Source organism: Lepidochelys kempii, chromosome 1, assembly GCF_965140265.1.
Source record: "Lepidochelys kempii isolate rLepKem1 chromosome 1, rLepKem1.hap2, whole genome shotgun sequence".
NCBI lineage: Eukaryota > Metazoa > Chordata > Testudines > Cheloniidae > Lepidochelys > Lepidochelys kempii.
This window is the reverse complement of record NC_133256.1, coordinates 108,182,378-108,195,798: the sequence shown is the minus strand read 5'-3', so window position 1 is coordinate 108,195,798 and position 13,421 is coordinate 108,182,378. Positions and strand designations below refer to the sequence as shown.

Below are 13,421 nucleotides of genomic sequence, written 5' to 3'. Positions count from 1 at the left end.
ACTACAGGCTGGATTCCTTAGCCCACTATCACCACATTCCCTAAGCGGCACAAACAGGCCATAAGGTGGCTGGAGAAGGCCAGGGACAAGTTCTAGGTGCAGGTGAGCCTTCTTCTGGTGTAAAGCTAAAAGGGGGATGATTTGGAAGCAAGGAGTGGACTGGAAAGGGAAGAGGTAAAGCAGAGCTCTGCTACACCTAATTTGCAGCTGACATTAAGTTAGGGCTGCTAATGTACTGCCTTAATTTCCAGTGGGGCTGGGGAAACAGGAATGAAGGAGCTGGAACAGGCTGCCAGCGCACACCTCCCACACACCTCACTATGCCTGAGCACGGAATCAAGCCCTACATTTCTAAAGATTTCACATATCAAAATATTAACTTTTACAGGGCATGAAATTAGCAAGCATTCTCCTAAATAAATACACATCTACTCTTCAAAATTCTTACGGAAAGGTTTTTGAAGGCTGTCATGGATTTCTGAATTTCTGGTCGATCGGGATGATAATCCTAAAAACAAAAACAATAGTACTGTAATTCCCGAGGATGGTAATGAAATGTTTCCTAGGAGGCATAGTAACTACAGTATAGACAACTTTAACACTTGTAATAACCCTTTTTGTTCTCCTCTTTATGCCTTCTTCATTGCCTCCTTCCATTGATAGGACACTTGTAGCAAAAATGCAGAATCTCTGATGATGTTACTACTAATGCTATTCTTTCATGAATCCATAAAGCAATGTCTGGAAAAAATATATCTGACTTAGATTTCAAAAGATTACTTGCAAACTTAAGTTTCTGCCATTAGTACTCCTTTTAAAAGGTTAACATACATCTTATGCTCTTATACTGCTCTTTCCTTATTGTCACAGTTAAACCATGCTCTTCTTTTCAGGTTATGCTAACATGGAACACTATCACAGCCGGCAAATCATAGACATGACACACCAACTCCACCCCCCGCCCCAATTTTTTTTTTAATAAAACATTTAAATGCAAATGTAGGCCCTTAAAACACTACCACATTAGAACACTTCCAGGTCTCATTGCCAGGCATATTTCAATAGAAGTAAGTGAGACTGTATCAAGTAGGGAGCATTTGAACAACGAGACCACTACTATGAAAAAAAAATCCTTTCTTGTAAGAGAAAACCTTGAGTAGCCTTAATTACAGTTTTTAGGAGACAGGTTCAAAACACAATCCACCTGGAGAGCTTGTGGATCAGATCCATCAGTGAGAAATTCAGATTCCTAGGTGGGTTTTGCTTTACACTTACTGAGTTGTTCAGTTAATCTGATTACACTGAGTTTTAAGCCTACTGCTTCTCTTATTTCAGAAGCAGGGCTCAAGTAGTGCCGGAACGCCATTTTGGCACTTTTCATGGTGTTCCGGTACCTCCAATACTTTCACTTTATGAGTGATAATCCTGGAAGTGCTTTCTGCCCCCCCACCCCGCCCCGTTTCCCCCCACACCCCTACCCCAATGACTGGAGCACTGTTCAGAAGGCAGAAAGGAGAGACAAGGAGCACAATTTGGGGCCCAACATGCTTGACATGTACCTTTAAAATAACTGTTGTCAAATCATCATTAAGATGGAACATAAATGCTGATAAGATATACCTCCATGTGCCTTTCAAGCTCTTTGAGTAACGTGGGGTATTTATCCAGGCGCATGAAAGGTTTGCTGAGGCCAGTGGTCAATACAAGGATCCCAGGGCTGTTGGCACCTTTCATTTCCATAAATTCTCCTAGTTCCTCACTGCACATGCAAAATATTTAAACAAATGAAGAATTAATTATCAACAGGTGAAAAATAAATTAGACTCTTGATTATTTTGATCCTTCTGCTCAAGGGAATTTTGCTTGAGACAGCAAGAGGTGAAAACAAACAAGAAGTAATTCAAATACAAAATATGTATTTTTATTTATTGTTTATCGTTCTGAGCTGAAACTCTGATGAATTTATAATACAAGGATACCCCTAGAATGGGGTATTAAAAGACTACACTTGCCAGAGCGCTTGAGAGAGCTCAGATGAATTCTGATAAGCTTATTAGCATGCGTGCAGGTTCTTTTATTATTTTTATGTTTTTTCTGTAATGTTTTGTACCTAAATTCCCTGAAAGTTGACATGTGGATTTGGGAATTACTGGGGTTCCCAAATGAATTTCTTTTAAATATCTAATTACACCCTTTCAGGTCCTGTAACTGGGCAGTCTGAACTAGTGCTCAGAGCCGGGGCGGAGTCAAGATCACAGTCAGAAGTCAAGCCAAAGGTCAAAGCCAGAATCTGAAGCCATAGCAAGGGTGAATCCAGAGTCAGAGTCAGAAGCCACACCAAGTGTCAGTGCCAGGGTCACACCAAGGGCTAGGCTGGAACTGGAGTCAGAAATTACGCTAATGGTCAGGCCAGAGTAAGTCACTGGAATTAGGGCTGCGGACCCTCCACCTGCCTGGAATGGGGTGGAGGCTGAAAGTAGCCCCCAGACCATGTCCCAGCATCATCAACTCCCCATGTCTCCCAAAATCAGTTAAAGGCACAAACAAGTCCTTACCCAAAAAATAACAGATTCAGACTAATAAGGGGTTTCAAGACCAAGCTGTGTTGGAGTTATAACAAGGCAAAATAGATAAATTTAAATAAAACTACTTTCTGAACATTTTCAAAAAGTAGAGCTACCTGATTTTAATATCTGAATCTCCAGCATGCCTCATCAGACCTGCCTTAAACTTCCCAGAACAATTCTGTCTAACCTGGCATAAAATCACACTGATTTTGGTAACTGATTATTATTTGTGTCTGATAGTACTCAAGATGTGCTATATGTTTTCCAAACAAAAATAAGGCTCAATCCCGGTTCCAAATACAACACAATTTAAAGTCAAACAAGTTAGCAAGGGTGTGATTGTCAAAAATTGATCTTATGTAAAATTAACATTAGCAGCTATGGAAAGTATATAGCCTCTACATACCAGCAGTTTTGTTACTTACTAGTTCTAGACTCAGTATAAACTCCATTTGGAAGAGAAACTATGTCTTCATACTTGCCTGGACAATGCCATGCATACCCATGGATGGCGCTATATATAAGTGACCTTTATCTAAATATGAACAAAGTGATAGCTATTTCCTTTACTGAATATCAGACAAAATGTTTAAGCCTATTATTTGCCTCTTTACCCAGATCTTGTTCTCCCCACCTATGAACACTATCTACCTTCTTTGTCCTGCTCCTCCCTTATAAATTACTTCCTTCACACTATCTGCTCCTCCACCCCCCCTTCAAGAAACACTATCCAATTCAATGTTTAGGCAGCCTCCCTTCGCTCCTCAAAAAAACCTCATCTGTTCCATGATACATTCCAACTACAAAGATCACAGCCCACTCTTTTAGCTGTTCTGTATTGTTCTCTACAGCACCAACATGTGCCTTTAGACAATACTACACATGAATCCTTGCCCCTCATCATTCAGCACATTATACGCACTGCACATGGTTGTTTACATAAGATGACATAATATAAATAATATTTGCTGATCTATCTTCAAGTACAATGCCCCCTTACTTATAAGGTCCTCTTACTTTAGAGCAATTTTGATCACCGAATCCCCATCCCACCACCAAAACACAAACTTCTGCTCCTTGTGCTGGCCAAATATTTTGGAGGAAAATACTATTGTTCCAATTCTTTCTGACTTTGGCACCATGGAGGTTTCAGTGGGCCACAGATTTGGCAGGGTACTGGAGAAGAGCCAGTATGAAATACTGCCCCATACAAACCCATTTTGACCCCTGAAATAAAGACAAATATTATCCATAACTTTTTCCATTGCATGCTTTGTGATTCTTTCCAGTATTCGTTGACTTCAACAGTATTTTCTGAGTTATTCTCTGTTCTTCAAAACAAAAGATACCTTGCAGAGTGTTGCATCAATTTATTTGCTCACAGCATGAGAACACAAGTTTTAAACCTAAACCAATTTTAAACAGATTCAAAACCTGGAAAAAATACGTTTATTAATGGAAGCATCAAAGACCATTTAATGGAGTTGTGTTAATAGATGTAATTATAATTGAATTACACAGTTTTGTTCCTAACATTCCTAAGATGACTGTTTTCTTTCACACAGTACTTCTCTAAACTTTAGTCTTGCAAGATTTGTCATGCTAACTTGTACAAACAGCAGGATTTTAAAAAACAAGTACATCTTTTTTTTTTAAAATGCAACTGACATTGAATTATTCAGACAAAAACATTCTATCATGCAGACCCTATTAGGAGTCTGTTCCAGTCCATCAAAGAGTCTCCTACATGTGCAGTTTCATGAATAGCCTTAGATTCTTCATGTCTGATAAAGACAATGCAAACAAAATGGAACTTCATTCAGATAACAGAACAATCTACTTTCAGTGAAATATGCGTTGTTTAGCCAACATAGTTTTCAATGCTGGAACACAACACTACTGGAGCTGGGGAACAAACGGCAGGTCATACATCAGTTTTATTTACTTTTTCACTAGATCATGAGAACTAAAATCAATGCCATTAGCTCAAGATCACAGCTGTTTTGACAAAGACAATGGCTCTTTCATATCATGCAATTTTGACTGGCACTTACAAGTTTAGCACAGTGTATTGCCGCTGTAATTACTGAAATGACACAGTTAAGAAGCAGAGCGCACACAAAAAGAAGCATCATTTAACTAAGCACAAAGTAACAATTATGCTTTTGGAATCATGTATATTTTTAAAAAGGCTAAATGATCAAACCTATGATTTATTCAGAATAACTGATCATGAATACCTACTTTCTGAAGAACAACAAATAAGAGTTATTTCAATATGCTACCTGTGACATTTTACAGAATTAGTATATGAATAAAAGCATACTGGAAGCCTTTGTTCTCTAAAGCGATCGTTACAACTTCTATCCTAAAGTCTGCAGTTCAAACTAAGGCTAGCTTAGCAATATTTTTAGAAATCAGCACTACAACTTCTGTCTTTAAAATTTATCAATATTCACACCTTAGTACGTATATCTCCATAACAGACTCAACAGTTACAAAACAGATGAGAAAAAAAGCTAAAACAAGAAAGAATCACTCAAAGTTCAGAGTGCCTATAGTAATTTGGAGGGCAGAAAAAGCCACATAATATATCAGACACAAAAACCAAGAGCTAAACATGCACTTTTAAGACTTTTTTTTGAACTTACACTTCTGAAGCAGATCTTTGTTTATAGTAGATAGAACATGAACTCTCACTGCTGAGGGGTCTGAGGACAGCACATAAACATCGCATTCTGACAACGTTACAGCAAGACCGTGGCTCACTTAATGAACCTAAGTCTTACAGCTTCTAGTTCTCTAGTGCTGAATTTCTAGAAAGAGCTCCTTACTCTGGGACTGTTGCTTAGAGTATGACATCAGCCTGCACGCTTGCAGGCTCTGGGATACACAAAGCGGAGGAAGTACAAAGAGTTTTCTGACTCATATTTATCCGTATTCCATGCTCCAATTATTGGAGTAACTAATGTACAAGCTCCACAGATTTATCCAAACTGCTATTAAGGTGAGGATGTAAAATATAAATACAGCAAATGCTTGACAGGCATTATCCAATAAAGTTGAAGTCACAAGAGCTAAAGAAATTGATTTGTTTGCCTATCGTTTAAAAGCTTTAAATTCAGGATAATTTCATCTACCATTGAAAATCGACTCATTTTAAGTTTTGCACTGGCAAAGAAAAAAGCTAAACATAGTTACAATAATAATGATTCTGGCTTCTTTTGGGGCCATTAAATAATTTTTGGTATTGAAAACGTTATTCTGTCTTTTTTCCATTTATTTTGAGATTATGCGCTATTCACTACCTAATATAGTAAACTGTAGTTTGTTTGTCTTTTTAATCTGAGCAAATGTTATTTTACTTTTTTCAGTCCATTGTCCACAAGTTTAAACACATATATCACACTTGGCACCCACATACTTAATGTTAAATTAAGGTTATGCCCCTCATATTTCTTCAGAACAATTACACAATAATGACTGAGTGTAACACTTAAAGCGATTTTTCTTTTTAAAGATGTCATCACTCCTCCCCCCCATGCAATAGCGTATGTTTCTTCGTTTTATGGATATGTAAGGTCCCACTCCAAGTCCCTCCTTCCTTTTACATTAATTCTCCTTGAGCTTTTTTACTGGAGTTTCCCTCATAATAGTTTTGGTGGCTCAGACTCCTGCCCAGGCCCACACATATCCCCTCATGCTTCCAATAAAACAGGTGCCACGTCTTGACTATTTTTCATGTCCCTTCCCTTCCCAACAATTATGTCTCCATTCTTTACCTCAACTTCCCCCCCTCCTTTTTTTCTTATTTTGTTCCATCCCCTTATTTCTTCCCCCTGCTCCTTCCCTCACAAGAAGACAAGCAAGTTATCAATGTGCAGTACTGTATGCAAGTAGCCTCATTAAAGGTCAATGCTACTTAGTAGGCACTGAATGTGCATCTTTAAATATCCCTCCCTTTACTGCTACTTCTACATACATTCAGCTGGAGCTGGAAATTTTCTGTTTATCTAACAAAAATATCTCCAAATACACAAATGTCCACCATATAGGGATGGGATTTTCAAAGGAGTCTAAGGGAGTTAGACACTCAATGCCTACTGAAATGAAGCCACAGAGACAAGATCATTAAGGGATAAGGTGGAGAGGAAGAAGAGAACTTAGAGGACGCTAGCAGGCACTTAAAGTGAGAGACAAGAGTACCAGACTAGGAGAGGGGAATTGAGGGAGAATATGAAATAGTGATTTCTACCACAGTCTTCATGTCAGAGAGTTCATCAAACTTATTTACGTCTAAGTTGACTGCATCCTTTAAAAATCTCATCAGTATCAAAAGACTGACGTTTCTGGTGAGACACCTGCATCTAGACCCCTGTAGTTTTATAATCATAATTTCCTATTTTTTTATATTTTATCTCTCCCTTGCTGATACGTTAAAGCCCCACTCACATAACAGATGCTTGTGCATGCTTTTGCTCCAGCCGTGCAAAAACATTATACCTGAGAATAGCTAAGGGGTTTATGCACATGCATAAAATTCCTGGATCTAGGCCTGACTACATGCAAAGCACTGTCAAACATACAATGTAAACAGGAAAATTACAAGGAAAATATTTTTTCCCCTAAGCTTTTACTTAGTTATCTTAAACATTACTGATATAGGTTAAAAAAAAACCTGAAGCTGATAAATTGCCCCCAGAACAAAGACTCAGGACATTTTTAAGAAAAAGCCTTGTAAGGTTTATTCCTGGGAAAGAAGTTGATGGCTCTGAAATAATCCGTTGCATATAAAAACACTGGCCCAATTTCACAAAGAACGGTATTCACTGGAGGAATAATACCCTGGTTAGTGACCCTAATGCTTGGATAAAGTTACACTCCCACAACTGAAACAGAATAACAGGGCTAGTTTAGACTGTCCCAAACTTAATGGAGGAGGTGAAAAGTGAGAGTTCTTGTCTGAAAGCAAGCAACAACTCAAGAACAGATGGTGCAGCAGTCAAACTTCAGCATGCATTACACTAGATATTACCCCCATTTTTGCACGTTCATTCATGAAAATTTAGGATTCTGGTTTTTATTTTCATTTATTTCAATGGTTTATTTCTGACTACTTTATTACTTTGAATTCAGAGAAAAGAAGAACAATGTATTTGTTTGTGGCTTTGTAAATTTGAACAAAACTCTGTTTCATTCACAATGAAAGTAATAAAAAAAAAGGAGAGAGAGAAACTACTCCAAAGCTTTTTTAAACAGTCATTTATTGTTTTCATCCTATATTTCAATACTGTAACTGTACAAAAAAGCCTCTTTTCATGCTGATTCTATCTATATATGACTAAGAAGAAAACTATGAAGAATATGAACAGGAAGTGATACAGACTGGAATTTACAATGGCTGGTGCAAACAGCAGGTTAACTACACTCAGTATCCCTTTAAAATAAACCTCGCCATTTTCTTGCTCTCTCTCTCTTTTTTTTTTAACTGATGCATGAAAAATTACACTTCACCCAGACTACACTAGATTTCTAGAGAGAAAAAGTCTGTTGGTGTGAATAAAAGAGGGTACACCAGCATGGAGCAGGAAACGGATGATCAAACGGGTGAAGTGTGTGCTAGATCAGGGATCGGCAACCTTTGGCACGCAGCCCGCCCGGGTAAGCCCCCTGGTGGGCCGGGCTGGTTTGATTACTTGCCACGTCTGCAGGTTCAGCCGATCGCGGCTTCCACTGGCTGCACTTTGACGCTCCAGGCCAATGGGGGCTGCGGGAAGCAGCGTGGGATGTGCTGGCCACTGCTTCCCGCAGCCCCAGTTGGCCTGGAGTGGCAAACCGTGGCCAGTGGGAGCCACGATCGGCCAAACCTGCAGACGCGGCAGGTAAACAAACCGGCCCAGCCCGCCAGAGGACTCGCCCTGTCGAGCCGCATGCCAAAGGTTGCCGATCCCTGTGCTAGATATTGGAAATGCCTCCAATAGGACTCACTACAGGTTTTTATACTGTGCATTAAAGAAATCTGAATTAAATAATTTTTTTCATTTGTTGGACTAAAGCCTGAAATGAATTTGATCCTGAAAGGTACAGAGCACCTTCTCCTTCCACTGTAATCCGTGGGAGTTGAGGGTGCTCAGCACCTTAGAGGATCAGGCCTTATAAATCTTCCCTATCTCTTCAAATCACAGATGCAGCCTCAAAACTCTTGCAGACTTCCTCCTTTCTGAGTCTCTATGGAACCTCCCCTCCAAGATTTGAGAGATGACTGAGAGCAAGCCAACAGACGTTCTCAACATCTGACATAAATGACGAAAAATAAGCACATATGTAGGTCTCGGTCCTGCTCCCACTGAAGTAAATGGCAACACTCCTTTTAGCTTTAATAGGATCAGGTTTGAAGCCCCCAATTTTTAAAAATTGGTATGACTTCAGACTAAGCTAAACACAAGGAGATGGGGTTCAGTGACAAGAGTATAAGAGTGACCAAAAAATAAATTAAAAAAATCACAGCAAGGGGATCTGCTCTCGGCATTGGGGCTAGAAGAGTTAACTCAATAACGTTAGTCTGAATTGCATGCTGAACATTCAAGGAAATTAAAGCCAATGTATGTCCTGACAGGAAAGCAGGGTTTTAACATGTATATTTTGGCAGTGTTCACCTCATCTTTATCTCCATCCCTTAACACTTTAGTTGAATTTTAACAGGCATCAGGATACCAGCTCACAGTGATGTACAGCTTGATATTTCTTTTGAACTATGAAGCACAAGAAGCCAGCTACCTAATGTTTCCCTCAAAAGGACTGGATGGACGCTTATCATATGATCTTGATATTATTGCATTCAACTGGCAGCAAATGCTACAATGAATGCTGTAAAATGGTTTCCATTATAACCCGTATTTTTGCATGCTCATGACTATGAAAAATTCACCTTTATGGATGAACTTCTTCCTGATCGAAAGTCAATTTTTATAATTATATTTTTTAAAAGCTGGAACTAAATCCTTCTAGCAGCTCTAGAATGTTATGAAAGTGAAAAATATACTATTTTAACAATTAAAATAATCTTTTTAAAAAGTCTTAGCTACAGTAAGAATATCCTAAATGTTTTTTTATAACTTGGCATGGACTTAGTCCTCTTTGAGGTGCAGTGGCTTTGATAAATTGTTTTGTTTTTTATGTAGCAAAAGTTATGACTTTAAAATTGTATACTGAGCAAATGAAGCAGACCATTTTGTAGGCAAGCACTATGCACAAGTGTTTAGTTACTGAAGCACACAGAGGCCGAGTGCAAGGAGGGTACAATCTCTGATAGAAAAGCTGTAGGATGATAGTTCCAAGCCATTTTCCATTTTTCTCCCTCAAATACTATTAAATCAGTTGCACACTGTACAATTCAAATCCCAAAAGTCAGTGAATGAATTCAGAGTACACATGTAATATTCTCTACCTTTTTCTTGTTAAATGTATTGCTCAGTAATATTCATGTTTCTGCTGCTAAATACATACCATAAAAATATACAGGCTTTGCAATGCAACTGAGCATTGCTTTTGCAATCTTAATTTTTCCATTCTCTGATTTAGTGTAAATTTAACTGTGCAATCTTAACCTAATTTTTGGTATTTAATAATTGTAATGAAGTTCCCTCATTTACTGTTTTAGAGGCTGCTATCCCTGAACCTCAGTGTAAACTAAACATATCTCACAGATCTTTATGGTAACAGAAAAAGTTCTATGTAATTAGGAGACAATACATGGTATTTATTAGAATTTTTACATATTTATATATTTTTACTTTGTGCCATCAGTATATTCAGTGACATTCAAGGCAGAAAGAGACACGTTTCCGACCCTTAAAATCTTATAATCTAAGGCAGGGGCGGGCAAACTTTTTGGCCGGAGGGCCACATCGGCTTTCCAAAATTGTATGGAGGGCCGGTTAGGGGAGGCTGTGTCTCCCCAAACAGCCAGGTGTGGTCCGGTCCCCACCTCCTATTCAAACCCCCTGCTTCTCTCCCCGACGGCCCCCCAGGACTCCTGCCCCATCCAACCCCCCCGTTCCCTGTCCCCGATGGCCCCCCCAGGCCCCATCCACCACCCCCTGCTCCCTGTCCCCTGACCACCCCCAGACCCTCCACCCCTGACTGCCCCCTGCCGCCCCATCCAATCTCCCATCTCATTCCTGACTGCCCCCCGGGACTCCTGCCCCATCCAACCCCCCTGTTCCCCGCCCCCTGACTGCCCCGACCCCTATCCACACCCCTGCCCCCTGACCACTCCCCCGCCCTCTATCCAACCCCCCCCCAGCTCCCTTACCGCGCAGCACAGAGCACTAGTCGCGCTACAGCCATGTCACCCAGAGCACCGGGTCAGGCTGCGGCTCTGCAACGGTGCTGCCCGGCTACCCAGAGCGTTGCGCCGGTGGCGCGGTGCGCTGAGGCTGTGGGGGGGGGGCGGGGGGGGACAGCAGGGGAGGGGCCGGAGGCTAGCCTCCTGGGCCAGGAGCTCAGGGGCCGGGCAGGAGGGTCCCGTGGGCCAGATGTGGCCCGCGGGCCGTAGTTTGCCCACCTCTGATCTAAGGGGTTTCTGTTGTTCTGTAAGAGAGGTCAACAGTTTTGGAGTTGCACTGTTAAATTTAACTTCTTGCTTCTTTATGGTAGATTTTGAAAACAGTTTTTTCGATGGCATACGTTGTGGTCTGCTATAGCAGGGTTTAATAAAAGAAAAAGCACTAAACATTTTAAATGGAGGCGTAGCAAGGTGGAGAGGCCTCCCACCGAGACTCACAGGTAGGAACCACTCCCCGCCCTTTAGTGGGTGGAGCCAGGCTGGGCCTGCCCTTGTGCTGGAAGCAGAGGGGCAGAACGGGAAGTATAAGACATGGGGCCTCCAGCTCAGTTGGGCCAGAGCCAGGGACGGAGTTGGATGCCTCTGCCTTGCTGCTGGGCCCTGGGCCAGGGACTGAGCTGTGCCAACCCCTACCCCCGGAGGAGGACCCTGAGGGAGGGGAATTGCTGAGGCTGCCATCGGCCAAATACCTCGAGGAGCTGCTGGGACTGCCGGCTGCCGAGTTCCCCAAAGAGACTGAGGACCCAAGAGCAACGAAGCCCTATGAACAAGGAGGGATAGGAAGTAGCCCAGGGAAACCAGACATTATTCTGGCTGTGTTGTCAAAACCAGAGCCAGCATGTTCTGGCAGGATCCACGCTGACCCAATGGCAGGACTGCTCGCCACTGGTATGGCCCTGGGCTGGGACACGGGGGAATAGGGTGGGGCTGGGCCTCCTACCCCTGGTGCCAACCCCACCCCTGGGGTGGCAGCCTCCCCACCTTAGGCTGGACAGCCTGTCTGTGTTTGCTGTCTGCCTCAGCCAGGGATCTGGGCTAAAGACTGCCAATTGCCCTGCCCCACGCCAAGGGGCCAGGGTCCTAGACTCTTTGATGACACTTACTGTGCTAATCCCCTGGCAATTGACTATCAGCCGTTAGGTGGTGTAGCAAGGTGGAATGGCCTCCTTCAGCGACTGACAGGGAGGACCCACTCTAAACCACTACAGGAGGCAATTACAAATCCAGAGTTCATATTTCCATTGACACATCTCATTCAAACAGACAAAACAACATGCTAAACGGGAGCTCATTCATCAGGACATGCTTCCCTTTGCTCTCTGCCTCTGGCAAACAGTCAGATTACCTTGAAACTAGCTGCATGCCTACAGTGTATTATTTGATTGTTCTATGGTATTTTTGATGACTTCTATAGGGATTCACAAAGTTGATTTTACAGACCAGAAAGGGACTGCAATATCTTTTATCTGGGTGATACCTTCCAGAAGCAGCATTTCTTCTTCTCCCCAGTAACACAACTATAATCTTCCCCCATTATAAACATTGTATCTGTAATTCTAAAGGCACCAGTTTTCTCCTCTGTTCTCTGAACAGTTTTGAAGCACGGAATAAATTTTTCCCCTACACATAGCCAAATCTTAAGAAATATATCTGTTCACTTTGCTATCAATTGCCAAGTCCTATTTACATGGAATCCCAGCCTGGCATGTGGGAAGATGGCAGAGGCACTAACTACTTAGCAGAAAATGTGAGAAAGTCCTTAGGCTGAACAAGATTATTAAAAATCCTGGACGCGTATTGTCTGAATACTTCACAGTGTACAGAGAATGCCAGCTGAGACTAGTCATCAGCAAGAAAAAAAAAATTACAGCATTTTATACATTTTATTTTCCTTCCTCTTCACCTCCCATACAGAGTACTCTGTCACTGTTTGCTTTCACTGTAACACGCAGCAAGCATTTCAGTTTGTTCTTTCACAAACACAAAACATTAGAAAACCTTAGTTAAGGAGGAAGTTGGGGACAGGTCACCTGTATCAAATGATTCAAAGGTTTACATTTTACATGATTGAGAATGAATAAGAGGCATGACTAGACCATAGAACATATTACTAAAAAACAAATATTGTTGAAAATGAAGGCCTCAGTCATGTCTGACTTTGCACAGGGAAGGTGGAGAGGTTGTAAAGAGCCTTTTTCCCTGGCTCATTGCCAAGGGCAAAAATTCTGGAGGGAAGTACAGGCAGTGCTCCCTGCTTGCTCCCCTATGGCTTCTAACTTCATGGAGAAGGGCAGGGTAGGATGGCTATGGTTCTCTGACTCATGCCCACAGCAGCCACCAAAGCTTCCTAGACTTCCAAGGCGAACACACACTCAGCCCCTTGAAAAGTTACTGGAACAAATACCACAGCATTTGCTTCTCAGGAATCCTTAGGAGGAGATCCAGTTGCAGGACAGCTCCCCACCTTTACTAGAATGCGGCTGTGGCTTAAATGCAACAGTCTAGCT

At 41.6% G+C, this 13,421-nt stretch overlaps 1 protein-coding gene across 7 annotated transcripts in view; it reads right to left on the bottom strand.

Annotated features, from left to right (window-relative positions):
• The window catches only part of ARHGEF7 (Rho guanine nucleotide exchange factor 7), a 195,254-nt gene that overhangs the window by 49,703 nt on the left and 132,130 nt on the right, over nt 1-13,421 (bottom strand). For all 7 annotated transcript variants that reach the window (XM_073349944.1, XM_073349954.1, XM_073349964.1 and 4 more), the window contains 2 exons: nt 1,621-1,759; nt 449-508 (listed from right to left, as the gene is read on the bottom strand). In XM_073349944.1, the coding sequence (XP_073206045.1) occupies nt 449-508; nt 1,621-1,759 (199 nt within the window). The remainder of the gene's footprint in view (nt 1-448; nt 509-1,620; nt 1,760-13,421) is intronic.